This window comes from Limulus polyphemus, unplaced genomic scaffold (genome assembly GCF_000517525.1).
Source record: "Limulus polyphemus unplaced genomic scaffold, Limulus_polyphemus-2.1.2 Scaffold4375, whole genome shotgun sequence".
In the NCBI taxonomy this organism is placed as follows: Eukaryota; Metazoa; Arthropoda; class Merostomata; order Xiphosura; family Limulidae; genus Limulus; species Limulus polyphemus.
In genome coordinates, this window is record NW_013669985.1 from 54282 (window position 1) to 77270 (window position 22989).

The 22989-nt window shown below is 32.1% G+C and overlaps 1 protein-coding gene across 8 annotated transcripts in view; it reads right to left on the reverse strand.

The window, feature by feature from the left end:
- Positions 1 to 389: 389 nt before the first annotated feature.
- LOC106471056 (D-amino-acid oxidase-like) overlaps positions 390 to 22989 on the reverse strand; it is a 33738-nt gene continuing 11138 nt past the window's right edge. For all 8 annotated transcript variants that reach the window (XM_013931642.2, XM_013931644.2, XM_022399674.1 and 5 more), the window contains exons 4-11: positions 20470 to 20552; positions 17533 to 17598; positions 15090 to 15144; positions 8737 to 8838; positions 7520 to 7581; positions 5670 to 5787; positions 3706 to 3810; positions 390 to 2366 (exon numbers count right to left, since the gene is read on the reverse strand). In XM_013931642.2, coding sequence (XP_013787096.1) covers positions 2238 to 2366; positions 3706 to 3810; positions 5670 to 5787; positions 7520 to 7581; positions 8737 to 8838; positions 15090 to 15144; positions 17533 to 17598; positions 20470 to 20552 — 720 coding nt within the window. In that variant the 3' untranslated portion in view covers positions 390 to 2237. The remainder of the gene's footprint in view (positions 2367 to 3705; positions 3811 to 5669; positions 5788 to 7519; positions 7582 to 8736; positions 8839 to 15089; positions 15145 to 17532; positions 17599 to 20469; positions 20553 to 22989) is intronic.

Genomic DNA, 22989 nt, shown 5'->3' on the forward strand with positions numbered 1-22989 from the left:
TCGAACCCGCGACCCACAGATTGCGAGTCGAGCACTCTAACCACCTGGCCATGCCAGGCCCTCTCATTTGGTAGCTTAATTAGACAAAATTTAGTGTGTGTGTTTAGGTTCTAATGATTTAAACGTTGTTGGCAAAGAGCAAATATTTACAAGTGTTTACTACTCATATCACTTGAAATTAATTACATGTATTTATTCAACGCTGAATAGCCTAGTTGTGTAACATAAAGAAATGCATGGTTCAGAGCAGAAGCTGTTCTGTCAGATTGACTCGGGTTTACCTAGAAATTTGCTTTACATTTTATATAAATTACTTTTTTTTTCTTTATCACATCTTCCCATTCCCATGTGAGCTAAATAAAACAAAACATAACAACCAATGAAACAGGTCATGCAAAAATATTTAATATTTGTCTGAAAATATTACACGTACATGTAATATAACATTAGTATATAACGTTAAAGTAACTTTTAAAACTTTATATAATGCACTTCAGTAAATGCTAAATATGTCACAACTAAAACAACCATTTATCTTCATTTGTCCTTACATAGCCTAAGGTAAACCCTTGTTAAACAAAACCCTTCAAAACTTCAAACTTTGTTAACTTTGTTAAACTTCAAAAACCCTTGTTTTGAAGTTAAAACACTAAATTACTTCCAACACAGTTGCAAACTATCCTTACATTTTCAAAGAAAGTTAAGATACTTTCCATATACTTGCTTCAACGTAGCGAAATTCAGAAGTGAATGAAACACATCTTTACCTTGGTTATTACACATCAACTACAGTCTGAACACAAAAATTCTCCCTCATTCTACTGCAAACTCATTAGCTCATTCTTTTTTATTAACCTGCATTTTTTGTAATAATTATTGATCACAAAAAATACCAAATAAAAATTGCTAAATATTCAAAAATATTAACGTAATTATAAAGCTGCATCTTGTATTTCAACAATCAACCTAAAAACTCAACAAAATAGCTTCTGCACAAATATATAGCATCCAGCTATTAATACATTTTATAAAGACAGTAACATACAAAATAATCAACAAAAAAAAACAATATTATCCATTATTCGTTGGCCGATCACTTAAGACTTGTTTTTTTAACAGGTAACAATTTTATAACAATGCACTTTATACAAGTAACATAATGTGACAAATTTTGAAATAACCAGTAGTAGAAATAGCAATCCATATCAATGAGATTCATAAAACAGTGAGATGTATATCACTGGTAAATCACTTATTTTGTTCTGTACATGCATAAGATTTACAATTTATTAACAGAATTAATATATTAAATGTAGAGAACAAAAAAAGTGGCAATTTCAAGTAGATTTACTAAATCTTACTTAGATGGTATTTATCTTTCAGCATTTTCATGATACAAGTGTATTATAAGGTGTCCCAAAAGTTATTTGCAGTTTCTTTATGTTTTTGGAGATTGTGTTGATAAACGTGTGGAGCAGTACTGTATAAATTTTGAAGATATACTGTAAACATGTATAGGCTTTCTGCATACAGCAACTGACTTTTTTGACACTATGCGTTTTCTAAAAAATGTGGACCTTGAATGCTTCTTTGTACTGGTACAATATTTGAAACTTGCATCTTTTAAATAATTTTTGGACTTTTGTACAAAAGTATACTGTACTACTTTTTTTTTGTAAAATTGCGTAAAGCCACGTTTTATATCTTTTTAAGTATTTATACAAAAGTACATTTTTAGATGCATTTACATTTTCTCGATTTTATGAATATTTGCACAAAAACACATTTTTGTCATTTTTACCCGAATTTGCAAAAAAAACTGCAATTTCTTTTTTATCAGTATACATGTAATGGTATATTTTCAATCTCTTGTGTATAAAAACACAAGTTCTATATTCTTACAACAGTTTTCATAAAAGTGTATTTTGATTCAGTTTGAGTATTCTACATTTTAAAAGGAAGTATGTGAAGTTACAATACCTATGTTTTACAGTATTTGTATAAAAAGTGTTTATTTCGTCCAGTGTAACTACGTTTCTTAGAGATCCTAAAATAATTTGAAACCAACAATTATCAGGTACAAAGTACAAACTTTAAAGCTAAAAAAAATAATATGCCTAAAATATTACTTAAAAACAGCTTTATCTTAAACAAAATAACGTTATAAATTGTTATGAATATTAAAGCTACATATATTTTTAATATTTCTTTTGTCTATATTGCACTTATGACAAAACTTAAAGCCGAGCTCGAAATATATTAGGCTCAAGCTCACTAACAGATTTTTGAAGCAGTTTCATAACATCTCCAGCTGTTCCCCAAAAAACTGTAATCCCAGATCCTCCATGGCCATAGTGGTGAATAACCTTTAAAAAGAAATTAAAAAATAATATCAAGATGTAGATATGTTTGCACAAGAATATTCTTAACATGTTAATGTCCTACCTACATCAGAATCAAGTTCCTAAGTACAAATGAAGAGATACTGAGACAGAACATCCATGACAATTTTTTAAGTATTTCGATATCTGGGTGTAACACTAATAAGAACCTAACCATCTTCACTCTGTCCACCATGGGGAAATCAAACACCAAATTTTTTGTGTTGTGAGTCTGAGGTGTATGCAAGGATGTGACCCTGAGTTTTAGCAATAAGCTCTGGAGTTTATATATATAAAAGAAAACAGGAGTTAATAAAAGTTTAATCCGCAATTTCTCAATGACTAAATATTAATGATATTTCTCGAATAATACCATTTAAGCAGAATATTATGGGATCATCCTACTAACATCTATAAACTGAAGTTTTCTTATGTATTATAAAATACCAAGATTGAATGAGTCTTTCTAATAAAGTTAAGTTTTTATAATTAGATATCCTGATAGAACTGAATTTATTGCACAGTTTGAAAATAAAGTGCTAACAAGGCTTTCAAATGACAAATACGCACATGTTAGTGCAATCCTAGTCCTTAATGATGAGTTAATATTAACACATTAGTCGTACTTTTAAAATTATGAAAGAAGGACTTCTTTTAGAACAAGTAATTCTAAAGTTCAATAAAAATTATATTTATAATACAAAATATTATGACACTTAGAATATTATTTATTAAGTAATGTAATAACTTGGAATGATGTTACATAATTACAGGGCACGTCAACTTAGGCACTTCAACAAATTTTACAGAATTTGTTAGACGTGCTATCTTTTTAATTCGAAACAAGTTTGAAAATGGCAGTTCCATTCTCTTTGAAAACTGCAAAGTATATTCATGTTAGTGTCAATGGTCCATTATTCATTGCAAATTCATTGTTTTAGATGTTTGTTGTCCCTGATCTTCTCTTTGTATGCATGTGCCTTGAGCAGTCCCCACAAAAACATATCCATGGGAATCTAATCCCGAGATCTAGGGGCCCATTTCTGGGGACTACGTCTGCCAATCAAATGTCCTGAGAAGGTGTCATTAATTAAGAAAAAGTAAGACAAGCTTCAAATCACCTATGATTCCAGATTTTTTAGACGCCGTGTAGAGTAAATTACATCTCATGTTGAGCTCTTTATTTCATTACTTCCAAATCCTGATTAGGCTTAAAACATTATGGCTAAAACAAAAATTTCAATCTCAATGCCATAGAAAATCTAACAATCATACTTAATGATGAAAAATTTACCATGGAAAAATGTTAAGTACTTTTTATTACCTGTATTTTCTTCCCATTACTTCCAACAACAACTTCTCTGCTTAGTTTGGGACCTTTGGAACATCCTGGACGTAAGCCAACCCATTCTTTAACAATTTCAGCATGCTACCATAATATTAATCAGTCCAGTTTAATTTAAAAGAAACAATATTATTTTTAAGCAAAGTTGAAACTCAATTCAAATGCTAAAAACAAAAACAAAATTCCAATAAGTTAATTTGTTATCGTTCAAGGAAATGAAATTTACAAAATCAGTAAGCTAGAAAAGAATGACATCTATTCCAAATTTTATATGATTAACTTAACAATAATAAATGAATTTATAACAACAGTATACTAGAAAAGAACAATATCTGTTCAACTTCAATATCAAGTTAACAATAAGAAATGAATTTAGAGTACCAGTAAGCTAGAAAACAATGCATGACATCTATTTGAAATTCTATATCATTATCGTAGCAATAACAAATGATTTTACACTATCAAAAAACTAGATAATAATAGCATCTATAATTCCCTATAACTGGCAGTTCAAAATTAGGAACAGAAGCAGATAGCCTTTAGTATGATTGAAATAACTCAAAAGCAAAGAACTAAAAATAAAAACCCCATGGCTGAAAAGGCAAGCATGTTCGATGGCAATGTAATGAAACCTACAACAGTTGAAATATACTAAATTACAAGCATAAATTTACTTATTTATTTTTGATAAACAACAACAAAAAATCAATAAATAAAAATTTGTAAGTATCAGTCATTTTAATTAGGGTAATGAAACACAACACACATATAAAACTTCTACCTCATAATTTTATATCTTATGGAACATTATAAAAACATACTTTATGATCAATTATGCCCAAACAGGCTATGACTGCAATATAGCCTTCATGAAGAGCAATGACAAATATTTAATAAGGATAGTGATGTATGAATTGTCATTTTTCAGATTCAAAATAAATTTTTGGCTCATTTAATAACTTGCTCTAAAATATTGTTGTGTACAAAATGACATTTTCTACCAATGACAATCTTATTCTCCTCTACATCTAACAAGTGTTCCTTTGTACACTGATGATGCACCTAAAGAATTCATGTGGTTGATCTCCTAGATGTAGTTGTGTTTATACAAAATCATAAACTCAATCCCCAGAACTAAGAGTATATAACTTATTTTAACCTCTACCTAACTGTAATTTCACAAGTCACTGTTATGTTTAATAACATATTTATAACCAATGTCACTGAGTAATGTTTATTTTTGTCAAATAAAATTCAGTAGTTTTAATAAAGTAGTCTTTTGAAGGCATCAGGGTTCAAATCTGAAGATGAAGCCTAAGAAATAGCTACGATATCCAAAGAAGACAATAGGCATGCAAGTTATCCACTCCCAGAACATGGTAACACTGAATAACTTTTGGGTGATCGTAGAGTCTAGCACTGGAGAAACATCTTTCAAGTGGCTGCCTTATCAACTGTTGGCAGTAAGTTATGCATCTACCATGGTCATAATGAGTAATGGGGGCAGTGTGGCTCAGTGGCTTCTCAGTTGTAATCAGAAGACTGTGAGTTCGAGGATTGCTTGTAACCTGCTACCTTGAGCAAGACATTTTACCCCATTTGTTTCTGTTAGCTGGAAGGTTAACCTGCAATATATCATTCCCATCCAGGGAAGTTGTGTCCCCATTATTATCTGCTTGTGCCTATCAAAACTGGAGTTTGGCACTGGTTTCTAAGTGCCATCTTGACCTTGAGTCTCGTTTGAAAGAAACCTATGTAACAGCATGTATCATATTTTCAGCTTGTAAAGGTTTTGTACTACATTTTGTATATGAGATTTTTTAATCCTAAACTGTGTACATGAAAATTTAACTTAATTCTAAATCATTGTACCAGAAGATATCCATCATATTAAACAAAAAATAGTTTTAAAATGTCTTAAAAAAAACTAAAATTCACTATACCTGTAGGCTAGGTATCAGTTCACAACAGCCTTTCCAAATTTTCTTACTGTCCTCTAGGTAAATATCTTTGTTCCAGTCCCCAGCCTGACGGGTACCTCCAAGAACAACTGTGTCTGTACTAAATATTAGTTCCACTAGTTTATACACAGGTATATAGCTATAACAGTTGTGCATTAAATATTTTTACAATTCATCTTCTCTTATTCACAAAAACAAAATTTTGCAATAAAAATAAAATATTTTAGATGTGTTTTTAGTAATTTTCAAACTATTGTCAAACCTTAGCATATTTTACACAAGACTTTCCAGGTCTGTTTATGTTTCGAAATTGTTGACACCTTGATCTAAAATGTTGGTGTGTTTTACTGACTGATGAGTCACACGTAATAAAGACATTTTAATGACAATAAATCAAGAGCTTTGCAACATATTCTAGTGTTGAAACTCATTTACTTTCATTAATTACAATTATTGCTTTAGATAAATTTGAATTGTAACATACTCAGATATGATTGCATTGTATGTGATTTGCTATGGTAGAAAAAATATAGTTTAGACGCGCATTTCTGTGAGTCATGTCTGAAATTTCATATAAATAATTTAAAAAATTATCTATGGAATAAAAAATATTTTTTAACATTAAATTTATATTAATCAAAACACCAAACTTTGGAAAACAGCTTAACGTGTAGCATGGACTTTTTTTTTCAAAACAAAAAACATCAATAGGCTTGGGGGTCTGCAAAAATATTTTAAATTAAAAGGAGTCCTTGGGTTACTAAAGTTTAAAAACTACTGAATTAAACAATAATAGTTATTTAAATCCTTGTTAAAGGTACTAAAATAAAATCTACAATAATCCGAAATTATAAACTTCTTTTTAGGATGTAGAACACCTGAACAAGTGGAACATGACATTCAGCATTAATATCATGCAGAGTAGCACTAATTTTCAATTCCTTCATACACTAATATCAGTATTTTTTAATACCTTTTTATACATGCAACATCCTAATACTGGATATACAGTTTTAGCCCATTACAACAAAAGTAATTTCTTGTTCATATGTTATGTTTTGTTACTTTCCTAATGTTCAATGTACGTCAAACGAATACTCTAAAGATATTTATTTAATGGTGCATATACTTGATGAATGATACTACATTTTGACAAATGCACTGAAATACATGTTTTAGAGTGGCATGAGTAAATATAAACCAATAAAATCTAGACACAAATCATATGAAAACTTGAATTAAATAAATTCAAACTTCTTGAGTGAGGTGCAAAGATTAGTTGATCTAAGTCATCCACTGAGAATTCTTAACTGTACATAAATAAACAGTTTAAAGAAAATTATGCAAAACATAGTTATCAATTTAGACTCAGTTAAATGAAATTCAAGGAAAAGATCATATTTTACCAATACAAAAAAAGGCATTCATATATTTCTTAGAATCAGTGTTGGAAACCTTCTTAAATGACTAGAAAGTCGTCACAAACAATTTGATAAAATGTACAGTCAAGTCTTGGGGAAACATCCCAATGGTTATAAATTCAAATACTTTTTTAAATTTGTATTTGTGATTATTTTACTTTATTACAACGATAATTAAAATTACATCACATATACAAACTTTGGTCTCAACTGATCACACTGTATGTCACCTACAAATAACAACAAAACTACACTCAAGAATAAGTTAAATTAATTATATCTATACTGTGATTCACAATGCTAGGACAGATATTTACTACTGGAATTAAACAATAAAACACACAGAGACACAACTTAAATGGATTAAGATATGACTAATAACAGTATATTATTTTTTATAAACACACTTACTTTGGTAAAATGTAGAAGTCTTCCCCTCCAAGAAAAATATGCTTGACCCATGGAGCTTTTACCTAGAAGTTTTAAAAAACCTCATTTAAACAGTATAAAGGGAACAATAATTTTTAGATGAGTAATAAGTATACATGTCAATTTAAATGAAATTCAAATATATTTCCAATCCTACACATATAGTACCCAAAACACGTTTTGGCTGTTAATTTCCTGATGTTATCATGTGTAAAGTTCTGAGCCAGACAATGATCAGTTACCAAACTAAACAAGCAAACAAACAAATAAAAAACATCACTGTAGTGCAAACCACTCTCAATGGAGAAGTATATCCACAAGAAAGGATAAAGTGCATCATACAAATTAAAGGCTCCCAAACAGGATGTAAAGTAATGGATGAGAATTTTTAACCTATAAGAAACTAATCACTCATCAAGGAAATTTGAGAATAAGCTTGTATATCATAAAAAAAGAGAATAAAGAATGATACCAGAAATAAATGAGCAAACATTCTCATAAAGATTGACTGTAAAAGACAAAGACATTGTCAAATTTAAAGAAAAAAATATTTAAAATAGCCCTAAATACATTACGAAAACAAAAGCACACATGCAACATATCATAAAGATGTTGAACATAAAAACAATTTAAGAAGATGAGAGCAGGTTCATCTCATTTTGCATAGAGAAATTATCTTATTTTCAAAGAGCTCTTGAAAGAGAAAGTGGATATAACATCGAAGAATAATAAATTGGAATGACAGAAGTTTATTATGATAATTCAAATTTATTGATAAAGATATATACGTTTGTGACTTTAATGTTTAATAAGGTTATAAGCAACTGAACATTTAGAAATTCTTACAGAATGCTGATATTACCCCAATTCACAGATGCAAAAAAATAAAGAGTATTGTTTTCACATGTGAATTTTATTTTTTACTTTTAAAACATGAATTTGACACTTAAGACTTCAAATTATAGAATTTAAAGAAAATGTGATTTCTCAGCTTTTAATATTACAAACAACAAATCCCTTATTGACAATCTGTCAACAGATTAGAGGGAAAATAATTATAATTTGTTTTTTTAATACGTGTGTATTTTTAATTCTTTTTCAACAAAGCTTCTGTTCATTATCTTAAAGTGAAGAATGCTTCCTTCAATTCTTAAAGAAAAAATGCTTACAAGTTGAAGAAAAAAAAAAAGATACAGTACTCTGAACACCTGGCCCCGGATTGGCCGAATATCAGGATCTGGAACAACACGTGCAGCCTCCACACCAGTGCAGTTGATTACAATGTCATATTCTCCAGCAAGCTAGACCCATTTAACAGTAAATTTATATTTCATCACATACAAATTACAGTACATTTACTTGCCAAAATATTTACATAGCTAACAAATATGCTATACTGTTTTTACCTCAGAAATATGCAGTGTTCTCATACTTCATATTGCTATATACTTGCGTGTATCATAGTCTTTACACCTAGCATACTGATCACAGAATTCTTACCTCAAATGTGGAAGTCCTTTCACATCATATATGTCAGTCCCCTTACCTGGCACCCATACCATTGTCTGTCTTCATTCCTCAAAAATAGGAGTTAACTAACTTCACATCAGTCCCCTTACCTAGTACTGTCTGTCGTTATTCCTCATATACAAGAGTTCTCTAATCTCACATCACAGTCCCCATACCTAGTACTGTCTGTCGTTATTCCTCATATACAAGAGTTCTCTAATCTCACATCATAGTCCCCATACCTAGTACCTATATCACTGTCTGTCGTTATTCCTCATATACAGGAGTTCTCTAATCTCACATCACAGTCCCCATACCTAGTACCTATATCACTGTCTGTCGTTATTCCTCATATACAGGAGTTCTCTAATCTCACATCACAGTCCCCATACCTGGTACCTATATCACTGTCTGTCGTTATTCCTCATATATGGGAGTTCTCTTATCTCACATCATAGTCCCTATACCTAGTACCTATATCACTGTCTGTCCTTATTCCTCATATAAGAGAGTTCTCTAATCTCACATCATATTCCACATTCCTAGTACCTATATCACTGTCTGTCATTATTCCTCATATACGGGAGTTCTCTAATCTCACATCATAGTCCCCATACTTAGTATCTATATCGCTGTCTGTCCTTATTCATCATATACGTGAGTTCTCTCATTTCACATCACAGTCCCCATACCTAGTACCTATATCACTGTCTGTCCTTATTCATCATATAAGGGAGTTCTCTAATCTCACATCATAGTCCCCATACCTAGTACCTATATCACTGTCTGTCCTTATTCCTCATATAAGGGAGTTCTCTAATCTCACATCACATTCCACACACCTAGTACCTATATCACTGTCTGTCCTTATTCATCATATGAGATTTCTCTAATCTCACATCATATTCCACATACCTAGTACCTATATCACTATCTGTCATTATTCATCATATACGGGAGTTCTCTAATCTCCCATCATAGTTGCCATACCTAGTACCTATATCACTGTCTGTCCTTATTCATCATATAAGAGAGTTCTCTAATCTCACATCATAGTCCCCATACCTAGTACCTATATCACTGTCTGTCCTTATTCCTCATATAAGGGAGTTCTCTAATCTCACATCATATTCCACACACCTAGTACCTATATCACTGTCTGTCCTTATTCCTCACATCCATCATACTTTTCTTAGTATGTCCAATTAACCTTGCTTGAAGAATATACCAGTCTCTTCACCAAAAAATATGACATAGTCCAATTACATAACACATTTATATGCTTAAGTCACACATATAACTCTGCTTCATACCTCATGTGCATGAATAGTTAATTGTCTTGCCTTTCACATTAGCTCTTAGGGCCATAAATATCTCATAATCTATTTCACCTGAAATACACACCTTATACATTATATTCCTCCTCCCTGATCTACATGGCATAGCCTTCTGCGACTCACACATGCTACATTTTAAACCTCACACGACATAACCCTCATACCTACAATACACGATAAAGCCCTCTTATATCAGTCTTCTTATCCATAATTTGAGTTGTCTTTTACTAACTACGGTGACACTATATTTACATAGGATTTCAATAATATGCAATACTGATGGTACCTATTTATTCTTCTGAATTATTTAGCAGACAAGTGTTTAAAAAACTGAAATAAATATAAAGCCCATATTTATTTTGAGTCTCCTTATCTGCCGTACAGGGTAGTGAAAAAGTTGTGAACCACCATAACACTTAAATGTCTCACAACAGGATCACTTTCCCACATTCCTGCAGTCAGTGACATCCTATTCATTTCTTGTAACAAAGAAAAAAAAGTCAATGAAAACACAAATGTGACTTAAAAAATCATGCAAGGGTTAGAGAAATATCATGGTGGTACATGGATTTGGCATCACCCTCCTCATTACATAGCTCTCTTATATGACATGCATGCATGTTACACTTCACTTCTTGCACAAACTATAAAAATCTTACTTCATACAGATGTGTTAATGTTAAAATTTTCCTACAATGAAAATACATTTCCAATAGATACCTCCACTCATGGTTATAGCTATTCTTGATTTGACTGCTCTCTAGTACACAGATTTTTGCCTGCCACTAGCCTTGAACTCCTACCCAATTCCACATGTATACCATGTAGTTCAACTGTGTTTAAGTACACAAATTAGCATGCGACAACTCTCTCCCAATAGAGTGTGACAGAAAATCCTATTGCAGCTGACTCTCTCTATGCAGTTGAACCAAATATTTACCTTGAGATTAGGCATGGAAAAACAACACCAGAAGTGGGGAGGATGGGTAAGAAGTGTAAAAAGAGGTAAACATCTATCAGAAATATATTTTCAGTGTAGGAAAATATTAACTACTGATATGATTACTTACCTCCTCTCACAGTTACAGCTAGAATCCCACATTGAGCAGGTGGACAAACCAGTGTAAAATTACTAGAGAAGTGCCCTTCAAAAACACCTGAAGTGTGCCACCTCTATGTAAAGGAAACACACCCAAGGAGACTGCATCACTTCTGAACCGGGTATACTCTTTGCCCAAGTGGAGCCAACTGGTGTTGTGTTGTAATGAAAGGGCAGAACAAGTGATCCATCCAAAAGGAAGAGAAATGTGTAGAATGGATAGGGGTGCATCAGACCATAATTGGGAGGTCAACTCCAGTCCAGATCAGTAGAAACCGGGAGGAATTTAACTGGCCCCTAGCAGGAGGAGGGTGCTCAACCATTGAACTTATGTGTAGGAACCAGAAGGGAAAAGGAGCCTCCATTCTGAGAACCTAAACCAACATGTGTGGAAATCCAAAACAACTTGGAACAACAAACCCTGGGAACGTAGATCTTAACAATGCCAAGAAGGTGAAAATGCAACATGGAGGGACAATTCCAGTTCAAAAACAATTGGCATTGGGGATATATCATCCAGTCCACACTAGAAGGAGGTTCCCAGCCCACTCACATGTGAGAAATTATGTTGGCTGGTCCAGCTCCAACCAAAACCAGTCATCCAGGAACTGACATCCATGAGGTGGTAAGAGGAAGTGTTCCAAGTCAGAGGGGCAAACTACAAATGAGATGGAAAAATCCAGTCCAGACCAGTGGCATCTCGATTAAAACATCAGACCCATGGCAGGAGGATAGTCACACCTTCTACACAAGCAGAACATCACCACCCTAATCTTGACTGAGTGGAACTGTGCACACTCAGGAGAATTCCTCCATGACAGATTACTCCAGTTGGGAAGTGGTAAGGACTCCCATACTCCACTTGTAAAAAAGAAGGGGAAGAAATGCATTGGAGAGCCCAGAGAAAAAATTCACCAGAGAAAGTGCAATGGGTGACCATGAAATCTATTTTGAAAAGGAGACCATTCCTGATTCCCAGCAATCTAAGGAACATTAAAGATGGACAGCACTCTCTTTCTACTTTACCCATGAGTGTAAGATCCAGTACAAACATATTTATGATGCAATATACCACGAGGATGAACATGCAAGTGGCCTTGTGGAAAACCCCATCTGGTGATGTAAGAGACAACCATCGAGTTAATGAAATAAATCATAATTGTCTTGCCCCTTTTAGATGACAGAAAATGAACCATCGCCTGATAAAAAACAGGGACAACATGGCATTGGGGGGTACCTTTTCCTTCTACCCATCAGGATGGCCATGTCTTTACAGATGCCTTTTTGTCAGGATGGGGTGTGTGCTGCATTACACAAGAGATCTCGGGCCATTGGTCTCGAGAGGAGTTAGGTCTTCACATCAACCTTTTGTTACTCCTTGCTGAACTACCAGAGGAAGTTAGACTGAAGAGAATCAGGAAAGGATATTTGTAAATCCAGTAGGTCACTGATGATGTGCCACTGAACTTGTAGTAACCACTACAAAGAATGCACACAGGCATGGCCCAGAGGGATAAGTGCCTCCAGTGATGCCCAAGTCCCCAAAAGAAGCAGAACCTCTCATGCGGGGAGAGAAGGTGATGATAATGCCTTCTGAACTAAAAACTCCATGGATCATAGACAAAGAGGAGCAGGCTGGGCTCGACTGAGATGGGAGTTCAAAAGTACCCCCAGATCAACAAGATATCAATAAAACAACCCAACCGATCAGCTTCTCTGAGGAGAAGTTGGGTGTGTGAGGAAGACTCTGCAAAGAATGAAGCCAGTCCTTCATAAGATGATGGAATTGATAAAAATTATCCTCGTGGATGAAATGTAGAAAATGACATGAAGCCCTAGCAATAAGGATGTGAAGATAAACATCAGACACATCAAAACTCTTCATTCTAAGCCCTGGAAGAAAGGTCCATCTGCGAAGCAGTTAGGATTTCACTGTGAACCGAGGCACATTGAGGAAACAATTCAAATGGAAGAGATCAAACACAGGATACCAATCCTCAGTCTTCATGGGGATGACAAAAGTTGGGAAAAGAACCCTGGAAGCACAGGAGAAACCTGTCTAATGGCACCCTTGATGAGAAGGACTTAAACTACTTCTGTGAGGCACTGGTGGGAAATGGGATTATAAGGAAAGGAACTGGGACAAAAGAAAAAGTCAGGGGTGTGAGGAAAAAGAGGGAGAGTTCTTCTGACAAAACTCAAATGACCCAAAGGTCGGTGGTAAAAGACTCCCACAATTCTGTGAAACGAGCAAGCTTGGCTCTCACAAGATCCAAATCCACAGAGTAGCCACCAGTAACACTGCCTTCATACAGAGTGTACTGTAAGTGAACAATGGACTGATGTGTAGACATGGTTACTGTCGGCAGCCATTGTAGTCATAATAGTAAATTGTAAGTTCAAAAATATTGACTGACTACCAGTAACTGAGTGAGAAATAGAATTCGCAATCAAATAAAGAAATCCCACTTGACTGTAGATTATAAACAATACTTTGAAATGCAAAACTCAGTAACTGAATATTTTCAAAATGCACTAAAGAAAACAAAAGTCTGAAATCAAGCACTAGGCCTTAACACTATCATGCCAAATCAAGAAGTGAAGATTGGATTCAACTGCATAGAGGGAGTCAGCTGTAATAGGAAGGTGTGTCACTCTCCTATTGGCAGAGGTGTGTGTGTGTGTGTGTATATATATACCTGTTAGAGATTTATTTTCTTTTTTTACCAGAGGTGAAACTGAAAATAGTATCTGTGAAGTAGAGGCGTAATGCTATATAAAATCATTAAACAGTTGGTCTGCTGTATAATATCGAATAATGAATTTGACAAAATGTCATAACATTATTCACATACCTAAATTAAATTAAGTTACTATATGGTGAAGTAAAATGGACTCAAAGCCCCATATTATATACACTTCTCCATTATAAGAGGCCTAATGGTATTTCTTTGGTTTCCTGACCCAAGCCGTTGCTAGGCATAACTAAAGTAACACTACCACAAATTCTTGATGGTACATATATACGTGCAGATTTTTCAATAAAATTATTTAAAACCTAATTACAACATTAATGCACGATTAAAACTTACTCTCTTCTCTTTTTTTCTTTCTCTTATTGAATTATTTAATTCAACACAAAATGAACAAATAGTCCAAGAGTAAATTTGACCTTTGGCTGCAAAGTGTGTTAGACCATATTATTTCACTTTTCTCTTTTTACAATAACTGATAATTCATTAGAACTTATTGAAATTTTATATTTAAACACAATGATTTTCAGTTTTTAAACTATGATACAGAGAGGTTGGGGCAAGTAATAATAATAATAAGTTTGGACTTGACTAACAACTTTCCAATACAGAATAGGGCTTTTACTATTACACCTCTTTACAAAATTTGTTAACGGAGGCAGTGCTAATTTCAAAGGCAGCCAACTTTTAAGAAAATAATGAGCAGATGGACCTGTTACAACATATATGGGATACAAACAGAAATTAAGAGCCAGAATTTTGTATGGGGGGGGGAATGCAGCCAAAACAAAATGTGTGTAAATAATAAAAACCTTTAAACACAAATAATAAAACTAGAAAAGCATGTTCCTTACCTCACTTAACTTATTGATCTTTCTTTGAACAATTTTACCACCTTTTGCTTGAAAACTAAAAAAAACAATAAAAATAATACTTATATGGTCTAATATTTAAAAAAAAAACAAGCACATGTAATGATGTTTTTTTAGGGTATATAATTTTAATTATATATCTGGACAACACTAATCAGTAACTTGGTGATGTAAACTTTACAAAATTATACCATTCACTGTTGCGTACAGGCATAACTATGCGTGAAATGTTGGTGTGTAAAGCTGCATGAAAATTACAACAATAATGAAATATTAAAACACATGCAAGTCATTTAGAAAGCTTCTGTACCTGAAACTCCATAAATAAACAACTGCATTATATAGTTACTCATATTCTAGAACATCTCAAGAAAATGTATGCAAAAAAAAATTCAATATACATCTTTCATCTTCTAATATTACTTGAATTTTTACTGTTTTTGTTTTATTTTTCAATGGTTTAATCATTAAATGTAAATTCTAAAATTTAGAAAGATTACTTGACCTTCAGATTTTCTTTGTAAATAATATTTAGTCAAAGAGCATCTTTAAATGTTACATGTATATTTATAATACAAATCTTAAACAAAAATGCTGTACAACAAAACCAAATCACCAGGATACAGGCTATAATGTGGGTTATAAGATGTATCCTAGATCACCAGGATACAGGCTATAATGTGGGTTATAAGATGTATCCTAGATTTATAGGTGACTGAGAAAGTAGAACTCACACAGCAGTGGAATACACTGTCTATCATTCTTAATGTGTTTTTTTTTTACATAAGTGTACTGTTTCATTACTAAAACGTTTTAAAATCCCTTATGAGAATTATAATTCATTTGCTCTCTTCTGTAGCTATGTGGATAATAAAAATAACAGTTTGTTACAAAATTTCAACCATGCTGGCTGCTTAATTCTGTTTCATATCTTGATAACAGGAAGGTTAATTACCAGTTGGAATTTCTCAAAGAACTCATCATCGTAAGTGATTACTTTTTGGAGTATTTTATACAGTTGTAATTTAGAAGTGCTTTATAACTCTTTCTTTGCTAAAGGAGGGGGGGGTGATTTTATATTTCAGTAATTCGTATCTGTATGTTGAAAAATGCAAACTATTTTAGTGGTACACAGCAACAGAAATATCAATTTGTATGAGTCAGGTCTAGAAATGCTGATGTTTTTGCTTTAACTTATTGATATATTGATGTCATTAATCTCAATAATTCATTTTATTAACACTACTTACCAAATAGAATTAGAAATTGTTAATACTTCAATTTCTGTATTAGAAGCACATTATTTACATCTGGAAATTAAAAGAAAGAATTCTTCCTCTCCTACATACAGCCTCCCCTCTCCTGACAGTAATGTTCCACATTCTACTTTTATAAGTATTATAACATAACAACTACTCAGATTATGTAGAATTTCTAACAAGTTGTATTTTCTCCTAATGTTGTAATAAAAATTAATACTTAATGGATTTTATAAACAAATATTAAATAAATTTATTGAAATATTTTGTAACTATAAAAATATATTACATAAATATTAAGAAGTAAAAAGTGTGAAAAACGTTTAAATATTTTTTTTTAACAAGAAACCTTGGCACTATTTTCATGCATGTATTAACATCATTAACACACATGGATACATAGGCTCATATAAAAGGTAGAAGAGTATTTAAAAATTAGTAGTTACAGTATACTTTGGAGTGGAGGATGGGTGTCACACTAGTTCAGACAACTTGGTAGGGAGTTTATTCTAATATACTCTTTTCTGATGTGTTACAAATATTACCTTATTAATTTGAGTCTTTACTACCATAATAAGGGATTGAATGCCAACTTTAGGAGGTAAGGTATTCTTACTCAGCACCCTTAATGGTAGGACTTTTTTCTTTCTCTTTCTTTTCTTCTAAGAGCAGTCACCTTCCCACAACTGTCTGCAGTGATGGGTGATATAGATGTAGGATGTTGTGGGCTTGAGCACCCACATCTCGTTCTTCTAAGTTATTTTCTTTTCTTAATTTCTGTACATTTTCTTTAACATGTGAGACTGGCAAACAGAGGTTAAGACTGGTAGATAGTGTATCCCCACCACAGGGCGAGTCCTACTTCCAGTCACCTCCAAAACGCAAGGCACATTATAGCCTCTACCCTGGTGATCCCTTTAACTTATGCAGTGTCTTTAATGTAGTTTTTATATAGTTTGGGCCTATTTTGTTAGTTAAAATGTGTATACAGACACACACATACACAGTTATTATTACTGATAACTTACAGTTCTAAAGTAAGGAATCCTGTTTCTGAATTACAACTCCTGGAAGTAAAAATCTTAAACCATTACATTTACAGTGAAGAAGTTTCAACACAGCTAGAGAACACTCAAGTGTTTAGCCTCAGAGAATTTGTTACTCACCTCTTCATTAGCTGGGGTAACAGCTTAGAGCATTCAACATAAATTGATGTTACAAACACACCATACCTATTAAAAAAAAAAAACAAGAATAAACCAGTATAGTAATCAGTAAAACAGTAGAAATCCATTGGTTACTACTATAATGGTAAATTATGTATTGCATTTTTAGAATTAAAATTAGAATCACTTACACATCTCTGGATGAATTGAGAGTTAGTACTTTTTTCTTTTATCACTCCTTATTCATCATTCTATAACATATCTTGTAAACTATCACTTGTGAACAATTATGAAAGGTTCAGAACCCTGCTCCATCAATAAAAAGTACCAAACAGTTTTTGCATTAGATACCAACTATTCTTAAACAAAAAATACAAGAGGAAGCAATAAGATTGTGTCAAAATTTATGTAGCTACTTCAACTTCACTTTTAATTCTAACATATAAACTTGAGTAAGTTAATGATCTTCTGAATAGATATAAACCCCTTTTGAAAAGGTATGGAGGGGGGTGAAACAAGTAGAACAATGATCCATCTCCAGCAGAGAAATTTGAAATATAGAATACCAGGCTACACAAGAGTCAAGAAATTGTTTCAGATGAAAGAAATAGACAAAAGACAGGAAATAAGCAAACAGTGTATGAAGTCCCATAGTTCAAAAGGGGGACAGAGGATAATAATATGTTTAGGTACAGTTCATATTAGTCTTATGATAAACATCCCACATGGCTTAAGAGCTTAAATAGTCCTATTATCCTCAAAAGTCATTTGAGGAGAAACATTTAAGAAGAGTGATGAATAGTGTACACAAACAATGCCAGACTTTATACATCAAGAGCAGTGAGGTCTCATGGCCTAGTGCAACAGTGTATTAGCTTTTCACTTTATATAAGAGGACCCTAACCAAGCCAGATAACTTAGATAAGCCAGATAAACATAACTTAGGTATAAAAAGCTTGTATTTTATGTAAGTTATTCTACATTTTAAAAGAACTTCCTCATTACAACAATATATACACACATCACCTTCTAAAAACAGAAGCCACAGGATACTATATCCGGTGGAAAGTGGATGAGAACTCGTATTTCAAGTAATAAACTAAGTTAAAAACAAAGAAAGAATCATGAACTATTTCAAGTAGATCGAAGGCAAGAAAAGAAAATATCAGCTAAAATACTCCATATGGCATCTTATACTAAAGCAAGGATAAAATCTAACTGGAAATCTAGAGCAAGTCAAACATTTTTTTAAGGAAAATCTATAAACTGTACAAATAAAATTTATAACAAGCTGTCCCTCACACCTGAAGACACACAAAACTCACTCAACTGGATAACATTCTATCTATCTTATTGACTTAACTAAACTGATGAGAGCTAATTCAGCTTAAAATTGTATTTATTCCATTTATTTAGTTGAAAAATAGTATTTGAATATTTTTCTTATAGATTCTCAGAACAATTATATCCTGAAGAGTGACCTTTAAATTCACGAAACCATTCGAAGAAATTAATAAACGAGAGAAAAAAAATAGAATAGTCTGAAATTCCATTGTTTTGTTAGTTGTATCCACAGGTGAATTTTATTGGTGTTTTGGATATATATAGACACATATAAAAATATTGTCCAATATCAGAAAAGATATTTTAAGTTAGTTGTTCAGCTTTTGAGAGCAGGAAAACACAGTGGTCATAAGCGTCTGTGAAAGATCCATGAAAGCAAATATAAGTACAAAAAATAAGGTAATACAATCAAAGAACCAATAATAAAATTATGCCACGAAGAAAAAAAAAAATCATGGTTCAACACCATGAAAGGAGAACAAATAAATGTGCCCATTATAGGATCAAATGGGACAGAAAATCTTAAACATTAGCCACTGCAAAATGAGAATTAGATAACATGAAAACCCAAAAGCACAACAAAATGGAAATTTCTAAAAACCATAAACAGTGGACCACATTATGCAGCATTTTTGTTGGGAAAAACTTTCAAAACTATAAGTGATATAGTATAAAAATCCTTGAGTGAAAGCACAAGCCTCAATGTCACAGTGTAGTTATATATTACAGAATCCATACAATTAAATACAGACCACACAAGGTAACACAATAACACTTTGAAACATAAAAAATGTAATAGCACTTGTAACTCAAGAAAAACCACTATAAAAAAAGCCTCCTGCAGATATTTATGTGTGAAACTTCCATAACAGTTTAAGAATAAGATCTTAAGTCACTCAGATGATGGTTTATAGAAAAATGGTTTATTGAGGTATAGCAGCATATTTGGACTATTTTTTTCCTTAAGTAAGGCATCTTTACTAATGTGTTCACAACAGTTTTCTCCACTACTGATAATTCTCTATATAATACATCTGTGTTTATATTCTTATCTTTCTTGTAGTTTTGGAAGAGAACAATGGATAAGAAGTAAAAACATAACAGCTTTGTAAAAATTTTGTTTCAATATTTGTTTTGGAAATCATTTACACAAACACACACACACACACACACCAACATTTCAAAAAATAAATTAGAAACATATATTAACTTGAAAATACAAAAATTTATTTCTAAGCATTTTAAATGGCCAATCTATAGTCTCCAAAATGTTGACTCTACTCATAGATTGGACTGAATTGAAAATGTTTTTAAGTGTATCTATTTTAACATTGAGTTTTATTTAATATTTATTCCCTAAATATCAGGCAAAGTCCTGATGGTGACATTTAAATGTCAAAACACGTATAGTCGACTTTTTAAAGGCCATAAATCGGTCTGAATTAAAAATGTTTTTAACTGTATCTATTTTAGCATTGTGTGCTTTTTATTATTTTAGCATTACACACAAGTGTGCCAAGAAAACAATACTTAATACATTTCAGATTTATTTTCCATACTCCATAGAACTAGGAGATACATTAAACAACTTACTTGTACTTATTTCCAAAAAACTCCAGTTCTTTTTTTGTCAAATCACGATATTCTAGAAAAACTTTAGCATAAGAAGGCCTTTCCTGGAAAACAAAGATCTTTCAATCAAATTTCATTCTTGTGGAAATACATTTCTTTACCACCTATTTTTATTATTAACTTCTGATTGGAGTAAATTACCTATGTGAAACTAAAACTAACATCTAATGAATATAGTAATTAAATATACTTTTATTACACTCTCATTTATAAAGATTAGAATGAGAATGTGTTGTTTTGTCAGTTAAGTACCCTCACTGTTAACAATGTTTTCAGCCATAAACCCAATAATATCTCTCAAGGTTTGGCTAGCTTAAGAGACTGAAGATAGTCCTAAATATATGTTAAGTTAACAATGCAAAACATTCTCTGTAATAAAATTATAATAATAGAAATAAAAAAAGCAGATATACTAAACGTGCCAACCAACACTGTCAATGAAAGTAACAATAAAGAAACCAAAGAGTGTATCTTTCTTACACAAAACACAAATCTTAATGTTGGCTTCAAGTATTGTCATAGATTTAATGTTCATTGAACAATGTAACATCATTATACAAGAAGAAATTTCCATGGCCCTCCCTAAAAGCATCTCATGACCAATGAAAACCAATTAAACAGTACCAACAGTGCAATTTAATAGTAAATAGCATAGCATTTGAGATAACTTACTACAACACATTACTGTTTAGGTATAGAGTCAAATAACAGGACATTACCAAGAGGAAAGCCAAAAACTAATGTTTATGAAGATACAATATAATAAATAAGAAATTAAATGAATCTAAAGTTTTGTACATAAAAAACATGCATTTTGCCTGTACAAAATACATACATTAAAAAGTGTTTGGTTTAATATTTGCTACTTAAAAAAAAAAGAATATATATGTAATATTATTGGTACATATAGAATATGGAACTTTGAGGATATTGGCTTGTTTTTGCATAACTCAATAAATTAAAACAGTAGTTGTAATAAAACTTATTAAGTTAACATTTTTATTGCAGAACTAAGATAAGTTTCAATGCACCTTCACACAAATGACACATAAGCAACTAAAGTTAAGAATACTCCCAAAAGCATGGGATAAAAAAAGGTGTTGAGAAATCTTAGTCTTTCAAAATTATTTACATCTTGTAAATTATGTTTGAAAACAGAAACAAAACATACAATTAATGAAGGTTTTAAAAGTTAAATTTTATAATTGTTTTATATGTAACTACATTTTTGTTTTGCAACATATGCCTGTAACAGTACTTGGGTTTTCATTTTAGTATCTAGGATCTGCTAAGTCAGGCAAACTCAGCAATGAAATGAAAAGAAAGATGTTTATGTGTATATATTATCTAGTGGTCTAACAAAATGTGTACCATTAATACAGGATAACCAAATATTCTGTAGTGTCTTACGATATAATAAAAACTGTGTACACAAGCTGCCAACTCGCCCCCATTCAGATGATAAGAACTGAGTACGTTTCATTCTCTGTTACCATATTTGGTCAGAAACAAGACTTTCAAAACCAACTTTGTCACTAGATACTTACTGCAGCAACACAATTTATCTAAATATTGGTACAGAATATCTTCCAAATAACACAATATCTTAACTAATTCACAAGTTTTCTTTTAAGCAGAAATGAGGAGGAAAAATCTGGAGGATAACAGCAAGCACAGCTGAGTTCATAATCAGTGCCATAGTCTGGAGAGAAGTTCAAAGGAAGGTAGAAAATGGGTTGATTTTAAAAGGAAAGCTAATGTATTTAAGCTTAATCTTTAAATGTTTATGCAGAATTAAAATTAACATTCCTGCTTTTATATTGTGTTTATGTAATAATAACAGTAGAAAAACACTAACTTTCCACAACAGGTCATTTAATCTTTTTAAGGACATTATTCTTTCAGTTCAGTCTGGTGTTTTTCCAGATAAGAACTATTAATTCAAAATAAACCTTTAATAATTCCATGTTACATGTGTGGATATTCATTACTGACTTTTAGCAGTATTTTTCTCAAAAGAAACACAACAACACAAGTGCTAGTTCTAACAAGGTACCAATCTATCGAGCAGAACTAAATCTGATTTAAGAAAACTTTCCTTTGGTCAAGCAAACTTTCAGAATCCAGTGTTTACATAAAAAAAAAAAAAACTGGGAAATTCTCATCCCTGCTTAAAGTCAGTTTAGGCAGTGTGTTAAGCCTGTGGACTTCTCCTGCATTTTATTTTTAATTTTCAGATGTTTCAGGGTCCATGCTAAGTCTTTCATCAGGTCTGTATTTTGTGAAAAGAGAAGAGTATCACAACCCTCAGAGAGCACTTCAAATATGAATATTAATACAATAAATATTCAACAGTAATCATAAAATGGAAGTGTAATTCAACAAAAAAAAAAAACAGTCGACCCAAAGAAACAAACATGAGATAAAAAAATAACTACTTATAAAGCTAACTTAGCACTTATCAACAACCATGATAGCAAT